Here is a 22,307-nt window from a genome sequence, read left to right on the forward strand (position 1 = left end):
ACAGAACATGTACTTTTTTTTTTTTAAGTGAAAACAATTAATATCTAAAAAACGTTAAAGAAATGGTATTTATGTTGCCTCATAAAAAGATTCAACACCAAAAAAATAAAACCCCTAGATTTTCATAGCAGTGTCACCAAGAAACACAGGACAAAAATTACCTCTCTGTTTCCTTGTAGTGTATGGTCTCTAGTGCTAACTATGCATCTGCTTTCACGTGCCATCAAATCAAAACTGTCAAATGACACCACCTGTAAAATCTCTGCTTTTAATGATCCTTTCCAGTCAAAGGATCAAATCAAAATTCCACATACTTCGAGGATCTAAGATGTACAAGGCACATGCGTTGTTACAAGCAGCAGCCTGCTTTTGAACCCCTCCCTTCATGCCTTCACCACTTTATTTCAACACAAACCTGCAAGTCAGCATCTGACCCACCTATCTGCCACAGAAACTGGCACAAAATGCAGTAGGAATCTGAAAGCTGAAAATCACAACTGAACTGTGAGTGAAAATGTATAAAGACAGATTCCCATCACTTGTTACCTTGGGTGTATCACTACATGTTTCTTCAAATATAAAATCCATACGTGTGCTACCTTTATTTTCTAAAACAACCCATATGAAGTTGTATATTTATGACACTCACTCTGTAATAGCATTTTCATTTTCAGATAGATATAGCACACCATGTGATCTGCCTAGGGAGTGTTTTGTGTAAAATCACTCCAAACAGCAGTTTAATTCAAACTGCTAAGTGTCTCGCCTCCTTCATTTATCCTTCTAGGGCAATGAAGGAGAAGCAATTTCCGTAGAGGGAACAGAGCACTGTTTTGCTTTTCTTGATCTTGGATTTATATTTGCAGCTGATCATCAGTGACTCCTGGTAGCTACATTACAACAGCTCCTCTGTATGCAGTCAGCAAGGATATGAAAGGAAAACACCCCCACTGCTACCTTCCCCCACCCCCAGAAAAAGAAAAAACGGAAAAATGGGTAAAGGAATTTCCTCTCAGAGCCAAACCTCAGCTTACACAACATGAATCAATGCATCTCTTTCGGTCAGATTTCATGGGATCCCAATGCCACAGAAATGTACAGGATTTGCCTTGCTTATGCCCTGTTTCTCTTAAACCTGCTCACGCCCTCCCTCTCAAGTGGGTTTATAAGTGGGAACACCTGTGTTATCTTTGAAACACTTTGGCCAAGAATAATCCAGCAGGCAGAATCAGACTCTTTTTACACCTGCCTGCTCAGCACAGACACTCGTGTAACCTGGCTGAGTGGTCAGGAGCCAGCAGCAATGGCCTGACAGACACAGCTTGGCATGAACGGGACAGAGGCTTGAGAGTAGGTGTAGGCAGCAGGAGAAACACAGTGGAAAAGGCAGACTTGACAGCGTATGAAATGCATTGATGGGAGCAGGCGAGGAGGAGAAAGGCTCCATGGTCCTTGACCTGAGCTAAAACATGCAGTGGAACGCCGTTAAGGAGGGGCTATCTGCAGGGCTTCCCTTACAGATCGAAGGCCTACAACACCTTTTAAAAAACATTGCTTCATATCCCTCCTCCTCACCAAGGTTCTTTGTCCTATGCCATGAGAACCCAAACAGAACTGAAATGCAGAGATAGCATAAACCTTCCAGTTTTTTACTTCAGTCTTCAATACCTGCGTTCACATGAGTTAAACAAACAAAAGGGTTTTGTCTGAATGCTTAAACCATATTTCCCAACAGCTGGATCTGTTAGAAAAATCCACTGTCAATGTCAAAAAACATCAACTTTGCTCATTTGTTACCAATGCCTGCACAACGCTATAGTGGGAGGAATATATAAACCAAAAGATATGCAATGAGAAACTGTTTCTCCTTTTTTTGTAGCAGGGCTGGACTGGACTGAATTTTTCTTGGTATTGTATTTTAATTTAGCATTGCAGTCACAGAACTGTGTGACAGCATCACCCATGCCCTATCCACAACCAGCAAGATGCAACACAGAGATAGGAAGGTATTCTCTGTACAGCACCTGACTTCACACAGTCGGGACACCTGCAGTTACACCTTCATTTGCAGAATTTACCTGTCACAGGGATGTGAACTGACTGTATTTCTGAATCTAGTAATTCTGATCTGCAAGGAAGTTTTATAAAGATATATTAGGCCATGCACTAATGGAAGATAATTCTCACTGCAAATCCAACACAAATGGTTTGCTGAAAAACAATAAAAAAAGAAAATTGATATAAAATTTGGATGTACAAATAAAGTTTTTCAAGGGGCTCCTCTAACTTGTACCTGAGGTATTTTAGGTTCTGCAGCAGCAAAGGAACTAGAATAAGGATATAGGAGGCATCAAACCACACATTTGCAATGACTTCTGGGCTGCCTCTCGCTGAGAAGATGCTGCACTGAAGCAGCCTCCAGGTCTTTGCACAGAAATCCAAAGAGATACTTTACTTCAATCAGCCACTTCAGAGGTGTGTCTGTTTTAACCACAGTTTCAAAGGACATAAAATTTGACAGAATATGCATGCACATAAGTAAACAATTTAATCCTAAATTATGTTTAAGGTCATGCCTACGTGATCTTGAAAAGGTTTGTTCTGCAGACTCCTTAACTGACCTCACTGGCTCTTGTACACAACGCCAGCTCAGGGTTGGAGACCAAAGCCTCAGACAGGTTATCCTTTCCAGACTAGTTCCCACAATCCCCACAGATACTACATTACCATAAATTATAAATATTTTCTCTGTGTTAATTGGCCTTTTAAAAAATTACTATATAATTTAAGTTAAAATATTGTATTAAAGGTTCACATCTCACAAAAAACAGAGGCTACTTGTCTCAAAAATCACTAGTTTAGACTGAAATACTTCTGATTTACAATTACATAAATTAGCAAAGAGTGAAGTTTATGGTTGCTTTCTTCCCTATACATCCTATGGACAGGACTCTGCCACAAAATTACTGGAGGTATCTGAAGCTTTGCAGATCATTCATGTTGTCATTACCACACATCACCAGGCTATCAGGAAGCACTAGAAAATGAGGCACTTTGGTACAAACAAGTTGAGGAGAACTAGACCAAATAGGTCCTGAATATCTAAGTCCTGTTTATAAAGAGAACATAATTGTTAGACAAGGTAGTGACTTTGCTAGTGACAAAGACTCACAGTAAACCACTGTACAGGGGAGACACTAATTTCTTTTAAGAATGTGTTATCTCATGTAACAGATTTTTAAAAAATGTAAACAGCAAACCTGTAGCTGCTCTCTGCCTGTGATCACAAAGAACTGCCTAACTCTCCTTTCCTTTTCCATCCCAGCTGCTACACAACAGCAATCTCTACCAATACATCAGCTATGCAGCAGAACATTTTTAAATCCCTACTAGAATGGGATGTACTGTCTGGAGAATTTACACCAAACTACTCTGTTTTTCCATTAATGCTAAATTACAGTTGTGTACAACGATGGAAAAGCAATTCCTTGCCAAAAGGCAGCTAAAGAATCACACTCCTTAATTTCCCTGAAAAAAAAAGCTACCAGAGGGTAACCTCTGTTTTTCCTTTTCCCAAAATAAACCCACCCCCATGCTTGTACTTGGAACTGGGTAACATTATATGGTGTTCACACATATATTCTCTATATCACTCTATTCTACCAAGGCATTAATATGTCAATTAAAACTTGATAATGTAATGTCTGTATACATATACATATACATATACATATGTAAATACAAACAATATATCTGTCTTTTTTCTGACAAGTTATATGAATTCAATGTTTTTTCCATATTTAGCCTAATATAGATAGTCACTACACAATCCAAAACCAGCTATGCTTTTTTGGGGGTTGGGGGGAGGGCCCTTCGGTACTAACACAAAACTGCACTGACTGTAACTTGTTCCCTGTCTTTCACACAGATGCTAAACCCTTCAGAAAAAAAAAAAAAAAAAAGGAGGAAAGATCTAGTCTAGTTGTTGGGCTGTTGAGCAGAAAAGGATTCTCAAATGAAAACAGTTGTTTGAATGTTTCTTCTTCATCCTTTCCCGAGAAAGGGAAACAGAAAGTCAGAGCTGTAGATCTGTCCTGTGCATCCCTCACCGAAATAGCCAAGAAGTTTGTGTCTCGAGAAGGTCTTCTATTAGAATCATCTTCTGACCCTTCCTAACACCTAACTGAAAACCTCGCTGCCAGCCCCAAAGCCTTAACTTTTGACTGACCTTCAGTCAGACCTGGTACTGGAGTGGAATTACCAGAGGAGGATAACTGAGTAGGATACAGCACCTTCATATGTTAAATCACTGCTGCGTGGGTGTCCAGACATGAGTCTGGAAGGGGTCCATATGAGGATTTTTTTGTTTAGTTTTTATTGGGGGATTAGAGCATAGTCATTGCCTCAAAACACCACAAACTTACTTTGTGCCTATGATGAGACAGTCACTAGTAAGCAGAATCACACTTGTCAGTTGGAAGGCTTCTTTTCCTTCCATAATAAGGTTTTTTCCCCTGATCAACAAGAACAACAAAAAAATCACAAAACCTTTTGACACATGACATTAGGACCATGGTATGCATATATCATGTTTCTACCGATCTGTATCACTTTTGTATCTGTTTATACTGCAAAATTGAATCATTCTCACCAAATTGATAAGCTTATAAAAAACTAACTTAAACATTCTCTTCAGTATGGAGAAATGGCGATCTGCAAAGCACATATTTACATAATAATTAGCTTAAGATAAAAAGAAACTAATTTATTTTCAATATGAAGTAAATCCAGACTCCTCAGCACTTTTCTTACAGCTCTCTTACTTTTTTTCCTCATAATCTTTTATTTGTATTTTCCTGCTTAGGTACCACTTAAATCACATCATCTGATAGTCCTTAGTCACATTCTAGAGTCCCATCCAGTTGTAATCTCAACTACTTCTGACAATAGTCAATGGCTGATACTTGTTTATATTAAAGGTGAAAATGAACATAACCCTGGGTTTATTAATGATGCCCTTATAATGTTATTTGCTTTTCCACAGATCTTTTGCGGTTTTCACTTTGTAACTAAATACTGCCAGCAATCTCCTTGCCCTTCCAATAATTTTCGAATTGCATGTCCTAGTAGAAAATGGTGCACAATAATGACAATTTATAGATACAGTCTGTACTTTCAATAAAAACAAGTTGCGAGTCGCTTCAAAAATAAAAATCCTCATGGCTCCATGACTTTCCTTTGAGTCATGGGTAAAGAGCAACTAGATGCTAGAAACTCTGAATAGCCCACACACCCACGCTACATGCGCCCAAAGAAGATCATTTCCCAGCAGACACTTGTGGACTCATTACTAACGATCCAGCTGCTAATTTAGCATCTGCTCTTGCTCTCGGGTTACCAGCAGGTCCCTCCCTACCCTACAACCCCGCTCTGAATGGGTCGTACTCACGCACAGCTTTGCTTCTTTAAAATACATGGGTATATTTAGCAACAGTAAGCGACTTTACACGATAAGGAAGAAGCATAGTTCAGATTAAGTAGGTAAATAAAACCCAATCAACTTAATCAAAAGCAGGTTTCGTAAAACAAAAGTCTCTTTGATTTGGTCAATTCAAAGAAAATTTGAAAGAAGGAGAAAAGCTATAAAATTTTATCTGTAAGAAATAATATTTTTTTTTTACCCTTTTCCTTCCCTAAAAGACAACTTGCTACAGTTTATTTTATCTAGAATTTTTTCACTAAGAAGCAAAAACTTTAGAGATGTGACAGGTATTTGTGTTGTATAAAGTGAAAAATCTCATATTTTCACAAGGGTACTTTCTTCAAAACAGGACTCAGTCAGTAAAACATAAATTTTCCAGCAAAGCTGAAAGCAAACTGCTGGCAGTAAAGTTCTGAACTTTCACTCAAGACTAAGTCGGTTTTGTAGATAAAAAGGTCCCTGATGTTTGCATATGACATTTAATTTCATTATTAAAACTGAACTTCCTGACTTATATAACCATATCATAAAGTTACACAACATTCACTTGTTTTGATTATTAGGAAGTTTTGAAATGTGGTGAAGAAGGTAATATACTGAAGTGCTACAGCAATACCACTCTGTCTATTCAATCTGTACATACATATTTTATCACATTTTGACAATGTTCATGCAAATTTCACTTGTAATAGAGAAAAATAATGGAATGAAGTATTAAGTGCCATTAAGAAGAGAAAACATTTTCACTGTAAAAATAAGTACATTATCACATACTCAGTTCTCTCATTTAAATGTTCATTGATATACTGTTCAATATATTTCTTTATGTAAAAAGTAATAAAGATGGTACATTATGAATTACAGACTTACCTAAGCACACAGACATATTCAGACATAATAAATGAATTGATGGTAATATTTAGATCTGTTTGCAGAGGTCATATGGCTGGTTATCAGTTTTATGTAATTACAAAGGTATACAGCAGACAATGCACTGGTATTGTCCGAGCTTGAAAATAGCTGGAATTAGATTAAGTGAGAAAAAATACTAATTCTCTTCCTGCCTATATCCTACCTATAAGCATAAATCAATAGGGTGTAGCTGTTTCTTATAACACACTGATTGTAAAATTTATATCTAAACATGTAAAACTTTATGATTATTACTATGCCTACACAACTTAACATGCTATTTAATGAATAACATTTTTTCCCTTTTTTCTTCTGCAGGACAGTAATGCTCAGTGAAAGAATACAGCAGATAGAACTGAAAGGTGTCAAGGAAAAAAAATAAAAGCAAACAAGCAGCTTGAGGTAAGCAATTTATGTGGCTGTGGACTTTGAAAACTTTCTTTGAAAACTTTCCTGTATATACGCTCTGCTGTGCCCTGGGTCTACTCAGTTTGTGACTTTCTGGCCCACTGTCACCGTAAGGACAATTTTAGAAGACTAAAGTGCTGCTTCAAGCATGGGGAATCAGAGCTTTGCCGAGAGAAACAGGCTTGCAGACGAGACCTGAAAGGACCAAGGAGCACAAGACCAAGCAGAACGTGGCTGTCAGATGACAAGCCATGGCAAAGAAAACTCCTTCCAATGCTTGTATAATGCGGCCCCCAAGCAACAATAACTTTACTCCAGATACAAATTCAAGGACGCAGTTCTCCTCTTCTGTCATGCCACAAAATTAGAAACTTGTTAGAAAGAATTAATAAAAAAGGCCGGGAAGAACAGACTTCACTAACAAGGGACGGTTTCATTTTTTCCAAGTGTTTTTCCAAGTGAGGTCTATTTACCCTGAGCTCCCAGGAACATACACGTACTTTCTGACTACTAAAAAAAAATAAACCTTGAAGATCGAACTCCACCGCTTGTAAAATCTGCAGGCAACAATGCCAAACCACAGAAACATGCTGACTGTGCTATACAAACCAATAGAGAATTTTGAGAAATTTTGAGTCTGCATCAGGTGTCAACACGCCTGCACCCTACTGTGCAGTAATAAAAATTATTTTCCTCACCTCTTATGTTCCACATGTATTTTGAGGAACACAGCAGTACCACTCCTCTCTATATAAGGAGAGTTTAATTGGTGAACCTGTGGTTTCCCTGTGTATGGAAAATTTTATAATCTATAAGCTTGCATGGTCTGTCAGATCATTATCCCCATAAATCCATCCATGACTGCAACAATTGTTTGAAGTAAATAGATTGCAGAACAATTCTGGAAAGACCGGCACAGCTGTATGATTCAGTGGACATGCTGGCTCCAGAAGCAAGGTCCCATAGGGTAGCATTTATTTTCAGTATTAATCAACATATGTTGCCCAAATCACAGTTTTCCATCTGCAACTCAGTGAGAAATATGAACACATTAATTCAGAGATATGCTGCCGTTTTCAAAGATTCCTAAAATAATACATATTTCCTTTTAAATGCCAAGAGAGCCTACCAAACCAGCAGGATAAAAGAAAAATCTGCTTCTTTCTACAAGCGTAAGCCATGTGCTTGCTCTCCCTTGTGCTACTGCTTGGTAAGAAAGCTTGCTGCCCAGACCTGCTGCATGTGTGCAAGACTAGAGCTGTGCAGGAACATCTGCAGCCTAACCCTTCCTCCCATCACTCCCAAGCAGTTCTACAGGTACTATTCACAAATGTCATGCAAAGAAGCCTCCAAAACAGCTTCCGTTGTGGACCTCTCTACACTCACACAATTTAATTCTGAAAAATTGAGGTCTTTTCTGATAAGCATTATGGAATAAATCATAAGTACTTCAGCAGGCACAAAAATAAAATGAAGTCTCCAATTCACTTAGTTCCCCAAATTTTGTAAAAATAACTATCTCACTGCTGGAAGATAAAGCAATACTATTTTTAGTCTCTTAACTGTATCCCTGTAGTACAGTCGAATGCCACTGAACTGCCTTCTTTTTTTTTTTTTATTTTTTTTTTTTCCCTGCACACAGCAATGGAGCAATGGTATCCTTTAAAGGAGAAGAAAGGGAATATATTTCCACTCATCAACTGTCTGGATCATTTGCTTGAAGGGTTGATCTCTACTGCAGGCTGATGTGCATGTTTTCTCAAATGATGGCAGAACAGAGCTCTCTGCTCCCAGCAACTGTATGTAGCCTCCTATTCAAATCTGGCACCAAAGTTTTGCACACAGACACTGCTCACATGAAGACAGTTTAATATTCTATATACAGCACAGAGTTGTTTCTCCTGTAACAGTACAGGTGAGTGGTAATTTACATTAAAAAAAAGCAAAACTCAAAACTCTTTACAGATATACCACTTTAATTAAAAGATAAACTCATGCCATTAAAAAAAGAAATAAAATAAAATTTTTAAAAAGAAGAAATCAATAGTGTTAGTTTCCTTCCAACTAAATTTAAGCTAAACTGTAAAGCATGAAGTAGTTTCAGACATTTTTTCCTCTCTATCACTTCAATACCAAACTGAATTTAAAAATCTGAAATTATTCTCAGGCAGCAAATTAGTATATAAATAATTGGCAACTCACCGCAAGCAATATGTCTTTTCAAGTAACTCCTTATGAAAATGAAGGAGCACGGGGAATTTACGGTGCTTTTTTATGGCAAGAAATCCATGGTATCTGTATAAACAGGTTTGATACTTCAGGCAGTTTTATATGTGTAAAATATTTTCCAGTAGACCTGGATCTCAATTTTAATAGGAGAAAGTGTGGTATTTAACCACTTGAATGCAAAGAGATTTCATTCCAAAATAACTATGGCTAATTTGAGAATACTCAATAATAAACAACAAACAACTATATACTTGAGCAGAACTCCTAAATGAGACTGGTGCAATAGAAAGACAAGCTGTAGGCTTTATAAAAAAATATAAGCAATATCTGATCTTGCAAAAAGAATAAGTGAGAACAGAAACAAGTGACTTCTGTATTCTTAACCAGTATGAACAACCTCCAAGAGGACTTTAGCTGTAGAATACTGGTGAAAAGATGGCACTTTGAAGTTTACCATCATGTAAAGAAAATCAACAACGGAAGGAACACACAGAGGAATGTACAGACTGCACTCACCCATCTTTACCTAAACAACCCCTTTTATAATGAGATACCAAATTTTTGTTACTTTAATATGAAACATAAACCTGAACCCCTTTAAAGCACCAAGATCAGTGTGCATCCACAAGTATTTTCCTGATCTGCCCAACTGAAGACCACATTAGTCCCTCCCATACCTGTCTGATGCAGGAGCAGACCCAGAGATTTCAGCCAAGCTTCTTGGGATTTGCACACCTCAGCCTGTCAAATGAAGCAGAGGAAGACCAAACCCAAACTCTTCAGCTCAAAATCTGAATATTAAGGCAGTGGGAGCATAGCCATGCCCAGTCTCCTCCATGCTGGAAAGGTCAAATAAATTCATGCTGCTTCAGAGCAGTTGATCTAAGTCCCATTTCCAATTTTGCATTAAACAAATAGCCAGTGCTTTTGCTGCTCTTCATTCTCTGGCAAGTACAAGCAGACTCTCTGACTCTGTCCCAACAGAGACCGGTAGACCGTAGGGACAGACAGACACTGAGTGTTCAGTCCTTATCAGTCATTTTGTACAATACTACACTAACAGCCTCAATAAAAACTTAAGGTGGGAAAAAAGAACAAATAAAAAGGTGTTTCTTAGAAAATTAAATTCCTGGTTTGTTTTACATGGTATGGAAGATAACAAATGTTACAAAAACTAGAAAGAAATACTACATCTGAGTCTGGAAAGGGAAGGCCCTGTATTTTGATCCTAGTATCACATGCTAAAATCACATGACACATTATTATTTGTGAAATAGAGCTATTAAAAGCAAAGAAATCAAAAAACAGCTTGCACCCACTGATAGCAAATAGTTCCAAAATTCACAATTCGTCTTCTTCAGAAAGAATTCTACACCACAACTATTATCAATGTTCTCTAGAAGAGTAAATATTTGTTTCAGAATAACTAATTGCTCTTTCAGGAGGGTATTCTCTTCTTTCTTACAAATCTATGTAAAAGCTGGAAGGGAAATTCAAGTATTTGCTAGGAAGTTAGGAAGAAAGCAACTTTACTGTCATCACTTTACTGTCAGCAGCTTTACTGACACCATGTCATGACATGGTTTAATCATCAACAAGGCTGTGCTTAGGTAGCGTTTTCTGAACTGCTTTACAAAGTTGGTACAATCCATGGGACTCAAGATGAAGGGAAAAAACAGCCAATTAAATTTATTATTTAAAACTGCAGTGTAAATTTTTATCCTTCTCCTACCTACACAGGTAATTTGGAAAATCCACAAATCTCTGAACTTAAGATAAAATTCTGTTAGGTAATGACTCGTAAAAGGTGATTTATTTCAATTTTAAGTTTGATCTTGGACCCTCTGTTCATCACACATGGATATGTCTGTGTTTGCCTCACAACAGAAAAGCTAAGTTTAATAAGAAGAAGCAATTCCGCACTAACACATTATACTTCAGAACAATAGACTTGATCAGAAGACAGCAATCCTTGGCTTGCTAGTGTAAGAGCGGGAACAAAAATAGCTTCTGGTTTATAAACAACATGATGGAGCTGGAGAACAATTTTGTGCTGCACTCTGGTTGCTCCCTATCATCCCCATGTCAGTCTGGGCTCGGGCAAGTCTACTCCCACACGCAGCCCAGTATTGGACGATTTGCAGCATCCCTGGATAAATGAAGTGTTGGGGATTCACTAAGTGGACAATGGTCAGAGTTTGTCCCCCTCAGAACAAGTCACTACCCAGGGAATGAAGCTGCACAACAGACTTAAGCCATGAAATAAGACAGCAAAAAGACTGCATATCTCAGAAAGCACAAGGTAATGCACATCTGGCCATGTAACATTATTTCAGCATGTGATGCTCCTCTGTGTTGCTGTGACATGACTGAGTGACTCTCCAGTTCAGCAGAGGAAAAGAAACAGGTAATTAAAAGCAACTAAAATAAATAACTGTGTTAATTGCAACACCATCAGTTTAGCAACGTGATCTGACCTAACTGTATTTCATTAATTGAGAGAGTCAGTCTTAGGAGCACCTGAAGGTGTCACAGTAGCAAGATTTTAATCACAGCAGAAGCCAAAGGCTGGCCTCCTTCCCAAGAAGAAAGCCCTGTCCTAGCAGTAAGTGTTCCTCAGAACGACCACAAGCAACACGACCAGCCCCCTTAGAGCGGAGAAGGCTGTGTTGACACTGAAACATGAGCTGTACCCCCAGGGAAACCAGCAGTAATTTATTTATTATCCATAAAAGTGTAGGCTTGGTTCCAAAAGTACTATGAGAAGTTATTCAAAAGAAAAAAAAAAAGGCAAAACAAAACCAAACTCAATACCACAAAAAGAAACAGAAGGAATCTGGATTTGCACCAAGATATTGCCTCCTCAACACCCTGAACCACTGCTGAGATGTTCAGAAATAAAGCACTGTCACAGGAGCAGATATTGAAAAAAGCACAGAAAACGGTTTTTCTTCCCATTTCCATTTGTCTGAAATTGTTTATTGATTTTGGAGACTCCCCTCCTGGCAAACTCAGACAAAAACAGGGAGGGGAAATACATGTTCTGTGCACAGTAAGAGCAGACGTACCATGCTTGATGTATTTATCTAGGAGGTATTTTTGCTGCCTATGCAAGATACTGACCTCAAACATAAAAAGTGCAGAAAAGAAAATCATCTAAGCACAGAAGCAAGAAAAAAAAAGAAATAATGTGTTTTTTTAAAAAGTAACTTGGAGTTTTTATTTATCTTTTGGAACCTACTAACACAGGGAAAAGGTTGTTATCATAAACAAAATAACTCTACACAACAAAAGATGAGTGTTTTAAAGGGTTTGAGTAGAATTTACTAGTTAATTTTCTCTTACATCAGAAGACTGCTGTCACAGCACCCAGCAAATCTCCAGGGTGAGCACTGAAGAATGCCCACTGGATTGGGATGTATTGGGCAAAAAGGAAATGAGCTTTTAAAACAAGTAATCTGGATAATCTAAAACAGAACTTTCCTCTTGTGTCCCTGGAGATGTTGGCCTTGACTGACATGATTCTGTAACTGGTGGGTGATTCTGTAACTGAGGTGACTGTAACTACAGCATGGGGACCACCACAGAACCTCAGAGGAAAAACTCCTGCTCAAGCCACCACCTCACCATCTCCTGGCATCACATAACACAAATACAAAGGAGAAGCATTTCCCCCCTCCCCTGCAAAAAAACCCCAAGGACCGTGCTTCTTCAGAGAAAAGAGGACCAGCGGGAATGACTATCAGACTTTGGAGATGGCAACAACTGATCATCAATGGTGCGTTTGTACTTGGGCCCTTGAATTTTACTGTTCTTTAGTCTAACCAAGCCACTGAAATATTACCAAAAAGCAGTAATATAAACAGGTTTTATATCATCTTACTATGAATGCTAACAAGAATGTTTCTTGAAACAACATTTGAAAATTCAGAAAGCATCTTATCAACCATTAATGTTATGCATTTTAAATCTGTTTGTGTGGGCTTCAAAAAAAACCCAAACGTCCTTAACCCCTGTTTACTGAAAACCAACAGTTTTAGCTCCACTTCACAATAACACTCCAGTAACAGTCAATGAGATCAGCATGCATTTATATAAATAGAGCTTAACACACAGGAAAGGAAAGTAGGCACAGCAAACAGAGAATCACACTGATTGTTACTCACTCCTGGTGAAAACATAAAGTAACACTTATCTGATTAAGTGCTTTTGGATTGGTACTTGCTATTGGAACCTTACAGTATGGCTATATTTAGAACACTGATAATATAAAATGTAATTGTCTTGCTCAAGCTCCATATCAGAGGGATGATTTTGCATGTTACCTGTTTATTTTTTTGAACAAACAAACTTTTTCACTGTTAGCACCACATCAGTGCAGCTGAGGAAGACCATATTTTCTCTAGCCTCTGAGTCACTAGTGAGAGCTTGCTATAGAAACACCAACTACAACACAATGGCTTCAGGAATACTGAGGCTCACATCTATCTGGCTTCTCACTCAAAGGAAAAAGGAGGATTCCAGGTGCAGGGTGGTCCTCACAATTTGGTGTAATAAAAGCTACTGCAAGTTTAACCCTCAGCCTTTTCTTTGTCAGATAGATCCTTGAGCATGGGTTTCCTGTGAGTTCCCTATTACCTGGTTGATAATTACTTAGGTGAGGAATTCTCCATCACACTTTATTGAGTTGTTCCACTTTGTGTACACCACAGCAACACTGAGCGAGGAAGAGGGAGAAAAGCTCACAGACCAGCCTTGAATACTTAAGCACAGGTCAACCATATTTAATAAAAACAAGACACTAGAGAACAGAGAACCAAACCCAAAATGCAGTCTGTCTACTGCACATCTGCAAGTACCTCAGGCCAGACCGCACCACATCATTTCCACCTTTCCTACCTGCTTTAATGATTCTCACCATGTCCAAAAAATAGTGTACCCAGGCTGCATAAATTTTTGACTATTAGAGAAAGCTTTGTAACTCACGTTTCATCACTGAAACTGTAAAGGAGACTGACAACTCTCTTCCATACAACACATGCTCAGGAACACACAAAACACAGCTTAACATACAAATATCATGTTGAATTTACAGGAATAAGAAATTAATTTTATAGTCCCATAGACACTCTGAATCTGGAAGCTACAGTAAGAACAAAAGAACAGAAAAAACATCCCCAATCCATTTTTCCCCCTTTCTCTGGTTATTACAACTCCTCTGCACAAATGCACAGCACCTGAGGCAGGCTTATTAGCTGAGGTATGAATAAAACTGAAAAGACATGGTTTCTGGTATGAGGGGACAGAAGTGGGTATGAGATGTTGTGCATCAGTGCCACACTGCTTTGTGACTTGTTCCTTAGCACGGGTCCAGCCCCTGCCTCATCACTGACACTCTCATGCTGAAACTATGACAACAATACACTATTCCCAGCATCAGTTATTTGATGATAAGCAGCCTGGCTCACTGGGCAACCCACAGCTCTGGAAACTCTCTCTATATTAAGAAGATTCATTTAATAAGGGTTGTAATTTCCATGACCTGGAAATGCTGCCATTTCTAAATGATCCTTAAATCATAATTTTAGCTGGAAACACGGATTGTAAGTCTTTTCCAATTCCCAGTTTCTCATGCATAAACTGGCTTAACCCGCTATGGAAAAAACAATTTCCAAAGGCCCATCATTCTCTTAGAAGCAGCATTAAAGTGTGAAAACTGTCAATTTTCATGGAAATCACAATGCCAGAGCAACACAAAAAGCTGCAGTATACAGAACACAGTCGTTGCCAGAAAATCAAGTGTTTGCTGATGCTAACAGAGTAGCTAAAGCCCAGACACAGGGGAACACTTGTTAAGGCACTGAATTGTGATTCAGGAGAAGTGAGGTACTTCCCTAACTCTGCCACAGGCCTCCTGGCTGCTTTTGGAGCTGGTCATGTAAATGTGTTCACACTTCTGCCTATATAAATAATATGGAGTCTTCTATATGCATTTCTTTAAGCCAAATGAATATTGTTAGGAAGTCTTCAGAAATGCTTGTGAGATAATTCAAGTCTACATGAGGACAGATGATTAAGAATAAATACACGTATTCAACAGAACTCTCATTCCTTTGAAAGGAAAAAAAATCTTTCATTCTGGCCATAAGCATGCATTGGAATCTGAATTACATGGCAAAAAGAAATATACCACTTCTCCAGCAAGATTAACTACACACAAAACAGCCATGTATTTATTCAACTGACTTCAATATAAATATTTAGGAAATTGTTTTTCTTTAAGGGTCAGCATCTTCTGAAAGTGTACCCATGAGAGCACTTGAAACTGTAATTAACATCCTCTTCTCCAGTGCAGCCTCCTGAAATTGACTGTTTCTGGTGTAGCCAGCCCATAAACGGTAGTAAGTAAAATATGTCCCATCAAAATGTTCCTGCAGAGCAGTGAAATATTGCTATGAAGATTAGAAAATTGACCAAGACATAAATTTGCAGGAGCAAAACGTGAAGAAATGAATCTGAAATTAAAAGGGAAAGAACATGAACAACAACTAAGATGACAGTAAAAAAGAGAAGGTTCAATTTCCTCTAACAGTGGCAGGAGTGGCATAAAAGAGCAAGATGAAAAAATATAAAAGATTCCATAGAAACAAAATAATGAGAGACAACTGGGAGATGGGGAAAATCAAAACAAATCCTGAATATTCTAGACAGTACAGAAATGAAAGAAATTTTATAACACTTTCATTCTCTACTCTGGCAGATTCTGAAAGAATGGAAAAGGGGAAAAATAAGGAAAAAAAAGATATGAGAAATAGGAATTTGGACTTCAGAAAGAACAGCTGTCAGGACCGGATTGCATTGCATTTATCTTGCCATTTGGCTTACTCTTACAATTAGTATCCTTATCTTCAGCAATCCTGAGATATTAGTCATGACTGAAAATACAAATCTGTTACAGTATATTAGCTGAACAGTTACATACGTATGGAGGTGCCAAACACAGAAAAATTGCCCTGTTTCATTCCATGTAATGGAAAGCACAATTTTTCTGCCATTACTACCAGAATTTTATTTAATGTGATGTATTTCCACTGACACAGAAAGAAATACTTTGGGCCCAGACTGAGAAGAAGACAGTGTTAATGTTGACTGTGGTGCCAGGAAAATACATCACAGGGAAGCTCCCTGTCTCAGGTGCACATATAAGCAGTGCATTGAAGTGAATTGACTGAATTCTGCAAGAGTGGTACAGATACAAATAATGAAACAATGTGAAGGCCAATGCCAAAAGCACAAGTGTAAGTTTTGCAACTGGTCAAGGTAGCAATCTTGAAAGTTGCTACCATGCAGGTATAGAAGAAGGGGGAATGGTTTAAGCGAAAAGAAAGGAGGTTTAGATGAGATATTAGGAAGGAATTTTTTACCACGTGATGAGACAGTGGAACAGGTTGCCCAGAGAAGCTGTGCATATCCCATCCAAGGCCAAACTGGATGGGACTTTGAGCAGCCTGCTCTAGTGGAAGGTGTTCCTGCCTATAGCAGGAGAGTTGGAATGATATGATCTTTATGGTTCTTTTCAACCCAAACCACTCTGCAATTTTATCACACTGCCACTCTACATTTCTGGTTGCAGTCATTGCCCTTTGCCGTCCACCACTTTGCACATTACACAGAAATCTCATATAAATACAAAACATAGAAAACATATAAAATTGCTCAGTTTTCCAATTAAAAACTAATTACATGTTGTTTCTTTTTACCCTAAACTGTGCAACACCTGGAGGTGAGCTAGAGTATGATAAACTAGTGTTACACAGACTAAGGGATGTTCTGTGCAAAACAGTGCTCTCCAGGCTTTCCTAGACAAGACAATAAAACCCAAAACCACAATATTAATATTTTTTTAAAGCTGGTTGTGCACTTTCACAAAGTAGCCCACTTAACTATGTGTCGTAGTTATAAAATAGTAAGAAAAGGTATCAACAAGCTGAGATGTCCAACTTGCTCTGTAGCTGGGGGTTTTCTTTCCCCAGTTCTGCATGTAAACATTACTGATGTTTCACATCCATATCTGACTTCCAGGGACACTTTAATCCAGCAGGGAAGTCACTATAAAGTGGGTGTGCTAAGATGTGCCTGTATTTGTTAGTTACCATAAGGCCCTGTGAGATAGGGAAGGAAGTTGAAACACAGAAAATAAAGGTCCTACTTAAAGAAAGCACTCATACATCCAGTTGAATACAGAGGCTTTCCCCACATTTGCCAGACTCCAGAGGAAGCTTTTCTGTGCTCAGACACAGGCATGAAGATGGCTCCATAAACTACTGGCTTCTGTGGGAGATGGAGATGCCTTCAGTGGCCAGGAAAGATGCTCTGCTCTTTGCAGGGTTCCTAACAGAGCAGAACAGAATGGATCCTTGAGCATGCAGTGCCATTTATGACATGTAGTCATCAACAGCATGCAGTGACATTTATGATCAGTGTATGTCTGTTATGCCAAATTATGGTCAAAAAAGAAACCAGCTGAAACACCCAGAGAAGATTCTCTCTGTTCTCCCTAATGAAACAAGGGCAGATACTATCAGAAAGATACTAAAGAAGTGTATTTGTCTTTTAGTATCCATCGCATAATCACAGAGAAAATTGTCATTTCTACTTTTGCTACTGATTGTCTTAAATTCATTTTTGTAAACCAAAATAAATATTCATTATATAAAGCATTATTTACTTGGTAAAGCTTCTAAAAAACTGATGCCTAACAATCAGTAATAATAAAATTATTGGTTCTGAAATCTGCAAATTTTTTTGAAACTGAAAAATGGGAAAAATCCCGTTTTTCCTTTGCCATTTAAAACAAACAACAAAAACAACCCAAAACCAAAAAACCTAACAGTATCCTGCATTTAAATGTGCAATTCTCAAGGAACTGTGCTGTGGAACACACATAATCAATTTATCAATGTAAGCACACAGCAGAGCTGCTCTAACCTGCACAAAATGATACATTAAATTTGTTCACTGTTTAACAAGGGAGGGTCACAATGTTGTTGTTAATGATTTACATAGAGACAAAACAGCTCTGCCTAAATTTTGTTAAAAATTTTGAAGCCATGGTCATTTTAACCTGCCTTTCATAACTGCAAGCTAAGTCAATCAATAAGCTGGAAACGTGTATAGCACATCTTCTGCCGTGAAAGGAAGGTACTTCTGTCACAATGGCCTTAACAGCCAGAGGTCCTCAGCCACACTCCCCAGATGCAGTTCATGTTTTGATTCATATGGAAACCAAAAAGGACAAAGCTGTGCTCTGGCTGCACTTTCCTGACCCTAACAGGTTTCATCACTCAGCGAGTAAAATCTCATTAGGATCAAACATCCACCAGGGTCCACTATGGATGATAGCAACTGAGGGAATTATGAACCATTCAGTGAAGCCCCCTGCTAACAGCACAGACACATCCAGGCTGGGAAGGTCTGACTTGCAAGAAAGGCAACACAAAGTAATTCAAGGCTGAAATGAGCTCTGATAAAAAAGGCAGTCACCTCTTGGTGCACATGACAGTGTTGCCATCAGCTTCCACATGAGCAGATTAGCACCCACACACTTTGTTATACAATATCACAAGTGCATCTGCACCCTACCATTGGATTCATCTTCTTGAGCCATGTCAGGAGCTATATGACTGAAGTTAATGCAGTTACTGTAACTTCTGTTCATGCATGTGATTTCTGAATCTGGCTGTGGACAAGTTTACACAAATTAAACTGGTTACAAAAGGATTCAGGAGTTTTATTCAGAAATGCCCCCAGGCACCAGTGGTCCTGTCTGAGATGCATCAATGACATGCGTTCCCATTGCAAATTAAATTTTTTTAATGAATCTTGGGATACCTAGCAATCAAGACAAATTTTTAGTCAGCACTGCATCTGAATTACTCTTCAAAGCCACATGTAAATTGGCACCACAGATCTCTTCTTCATCAGGATTTTAGAAAGCAGCTATACTGTTACATCAACTAAGTACAGAGAGGGGAGGCACCTTACATCTACCACTCTTCCTGGAAGATTAGCCTAAAAGGTCATGATCAAACAGGCTCAATTTCACCTGGAATTAAGTATTTTATTTACAAAAAGAGCAGCAAGCTATGTCATACTCTACAAGTCAAAGAAAAATGGCACACACTGTTTCATTAGTACAGCACTAGTAATGGCATCTTTTCTTCATTCACTGCTCCCTATACTACTTTCTGTGTACACTGCAAAGTTCCCTATTAAACACAAACTAAGGAAACAAAACTGAACAAAACTACTGTAGCCCACTAGCACATACTTTAGAGCTGTTTTCTACTTTGTTGAAAAGAAATTTATGATATAAACATTAGAACTAAAAATAAATAAGCTGCTGAAGCAATCACAGTCTCTTTCAGCCTGTACAGTGTGAAGTGGAGCAGTAAATTGCAGTGAGCAGACAGCACAGCTCTTAAAACTTGCCCAGCTTTTTCTCTGACAAAAGAGGATCACTTAGGACCTCATCGTGCTGCTGCTCTCGTCGTTTAATTAAGGACTAATAAATTCCACTGCTGGCATATCTTCTACTTGTCTGTTCTCTTGAAAAACCCCAAACCCTCCCGCTGTCTGCACTCGGGCTGACCGCTACTTAGCAATAGTGCTGCGAGAGCGGTGCCTGTCACCAAAGGCAGTAGGCACTGGGAATAGTCACCGCGGTCTCCCACCAACCTCGGACAATTTTGGGCACTTTTAATTCGCGGTTGGCAGTGCTCTTCCTTCCCCTGCCGCGGCCGTGCGGTGGGGCTGAGACCCTCGTCGGGGACGGCTGAATAAACCTTTCAAAGGCTTTTGGCAGCTGCGTCCTAGCGCTGGGGCAGACGGGCGTACGGGCCAGAACCTCCCCGGACCCTCTGCGGACGGGTCTGCCCCGAGCCCCGCTGCGGCCCCGGCCCCTCCCCGCCAGTGTCCCTTCCAGTCCCGGCGGCCTGGGTCTGGAGCTACAAGCAGCGGCTGCCCTTCGTCCCGCAGGGCCGCTCCGAACCAGCCCCTGAAGGGAACAAGCCCTGAACCGAACCGGCTCTCCGGTCTCGCAGCCGGAGGCGCAGCGCCGGCAGCCGGCCCGGGGCGCCCCTCCGGCGGGGCAAAGGCGAAACAGGCACTTTCTCCTGCTCCTGACCTTTTCGCGCCCGAGCTCACCGCCCCGCTGCCCCTCCGTCCCAGGGCTGCGCTCCGAGCGGGCCGGCCGCCGGCACCTGCGCGCCGCTCCGAGCTCGGCGCCCAGCGGGAAGCGAGACAGGCGGGACGGAGGGAAGGCACCGCGGCCCGCCGGCCAGCACGGCCGCTGTCGCCGTCCGGAGCCACTCCCGCCCGTGGAGAGGAGAGGCGCCGGTCCGCCCGGGTCCCGGCGGGAGCTTACCCGGTGGGGGGTTTGCTGGCCCCGGGGCGCACGAGGGTCTCCATGGCCGGGCCCCCTCGCCACTTCTCAGAGGACGGGCCGGTGCAAGACGCGATCCCGGCAGAGGCGAAGGTCGGAGGCGGGGGTACCGAGAGGGAGGGAAGAGAGGAGAGTACAGGAGTGAGAGCCGCCTTCGCCCCCTCCCTCGCCCCCACCTCCCCCGCTCCCCGCCCCGCTGCCGGGCGGCACTGCCCGGGCCGCCGCCGCCCACGGCTGCCCGGCCCGGCCCGGCGCGGGCTGCGGGCGGGGATGCGCTGCCGGGGCGGGGAAGCCACGCCGCGCCGCGGGCCCTGACACCCGGGCTGCCCGGCCAGACCGCGGCCGGGCACGGCGGGGCGAGAGTCAGGCGGCGGAGCTCCCGGCGCGGCGGGGCTCGGCCGGCCGCTGCCCGGACAGCGCGGGAGTGCGGGGGCGCTGCGAGCCGGTTTCCATGAGACTGCCCGGCACAAACGCAAACACGGCGGTCGCCCCCGCGGGCACTGCCAGGGCGGCCGCCCACGCCGCCCACGCCACGGCGTGGGAGAGGGGCGGATGGGGTAACAGGAGGGGGAGAGGAGCGACAAACCGACACAAATTCCCGCCAGCGCCAGCTCCCAGGACCCTCCTCTCTCTGTTTTGCCACTTGGCAAACCCAGTGCTTGTCAGGCGAGTGTGCCCGAGACTGAGCCCCGCCGGGAGCGGAGGCTTTTCCTCAGCCTCACACCCTGCCCAGCCCTGGCTCTGCCACCTAAGGCCTGTTTCTCGTCACCTCTGTTCATACAGGGACATATTTTTCTTCTCTCGGAGGCGGTACAAACAACTTTTAAAATTAGCAGCGGCTGTGGTCAGGGAGAGGGGCAGGAGGGCCGTGGCACGGCAAGGCAGGCTTCTCCTCGGTTTTCCTCCTGCGGAACGAGCCCAGCACGGAAAAGGCAGCCCCACTCCCCGGGCGGTGCGGGGCGCGCAGCGGCACGGTATTCGCGGAAACGTGGACATCGCGTTAAAATCTGCGTGTGTTGTTTCAGGAATTTTCCCCCTCACGCCTTTTCCCCAGAATATCGACTGCTACACCTGTAGCAAAAGCAAAACCAGGTTGGAGGCGGGGAAGTCTGGCTGGCACTACTGTTGTGTGTGTCCTCAGCCCGGCACGCCCGACATTGGGCAGTCTGGCTTCTCCGGGTATTTCAAGAGTTTCTCTACTCCTTTCCATTTGTGCCCTGTTGCTTTCCCGGCCACGGTGGGAGATTGGTAGAGACAGGTTAGGCCAGCAGCCAACACCAGGACCAGGAGACAGGAGCAAGCAGGCTGAGTGTAGTTTACTCGAAGGAGGAACTGGGCTGCTGCCTTACCTGCTGTTTTACCTGGCTGGTGATAGTCACACAGGTTCAGCTTAATGGCACCCCTTTCCCCACACCCTTCTATCCCTTCCAGTTTTGAACTCATATTTCTGCCCATCAGAACGTGTCTTGCCCAGCTCAGTAACCACACAGTGCAGATGCAAGCAGCTTTTCTGGCTCCAAAAGTGAGCTACTTCCTCAGTAAGCAAGACTTGGCAAATAGGGGTCAGAAGCTGCATGTGGCTGATGGCATTGCCATATGCAAGAATGGCAGATTGAAAATGCTTTGAAACATTCAGACATTGGAGTAATTTGCAAGTAACATAGGAGTGAAAGATGTGTTCATCTTTTCTGTACTACGTGACTGGAAGATCACTGTAAATGCCCACCTCTGTCTGCCATGGCTTTTGCATTATGATCAAAATACCAGTTTCTATGTATTTGCCCCAATGTATAACATAACACTTCTTGTGCTATAGTCATCCTTAACTATCTT

At 41.4% G+C, this 22,307-nt stretch overlaps 1 protein-coding gene across 8 annotated transcripts in view; it reads right to left on the reverse strand.

The window, feature by feature from the left end:
- COBL (cordon-bleu WH2 repeat protein) overlaps nucleotides 1–21,120 on the reverse strand; it is a 157,573-nt gene extending 136,453 nt beyond the window's left edge. For all 8 annotated transcript variants that reach the window (XM_064429492.1, XM_064429479.1, XM_064429485.1 and 5 more), the window contains exon 1: nucleotides 20,457–21,120. In XM_064429492.1, coding sequence (XP_064285562.1) covers nucleotides 20,457–20,500 — 44 coding nt within the window. In that variant the 5' untranslated portion in view covers nucleotides 20,501–21,120. The remainder of the gene's footprint in view (nucleotides 1–20,456) is intronic.
- Between the last annotated feature and the right edge of the window lie 1,187 nt (nucleotides 21,121–22,307).

Source organism: Passer domesticus, chromosome 1 (assembly GCF_036417665.1).
Source record: "Passer domesticus isolate bPasDom1 chromosome 1, bPasDom1.hap1, whole genome shotgun sequence".
NCBI classification, from domain to species: domain Eukaryota; kingdom Metazoa; phylum Chordata; class Aves; order Passeriformes; family Passeridae; genus Passer; species Passer domesticus.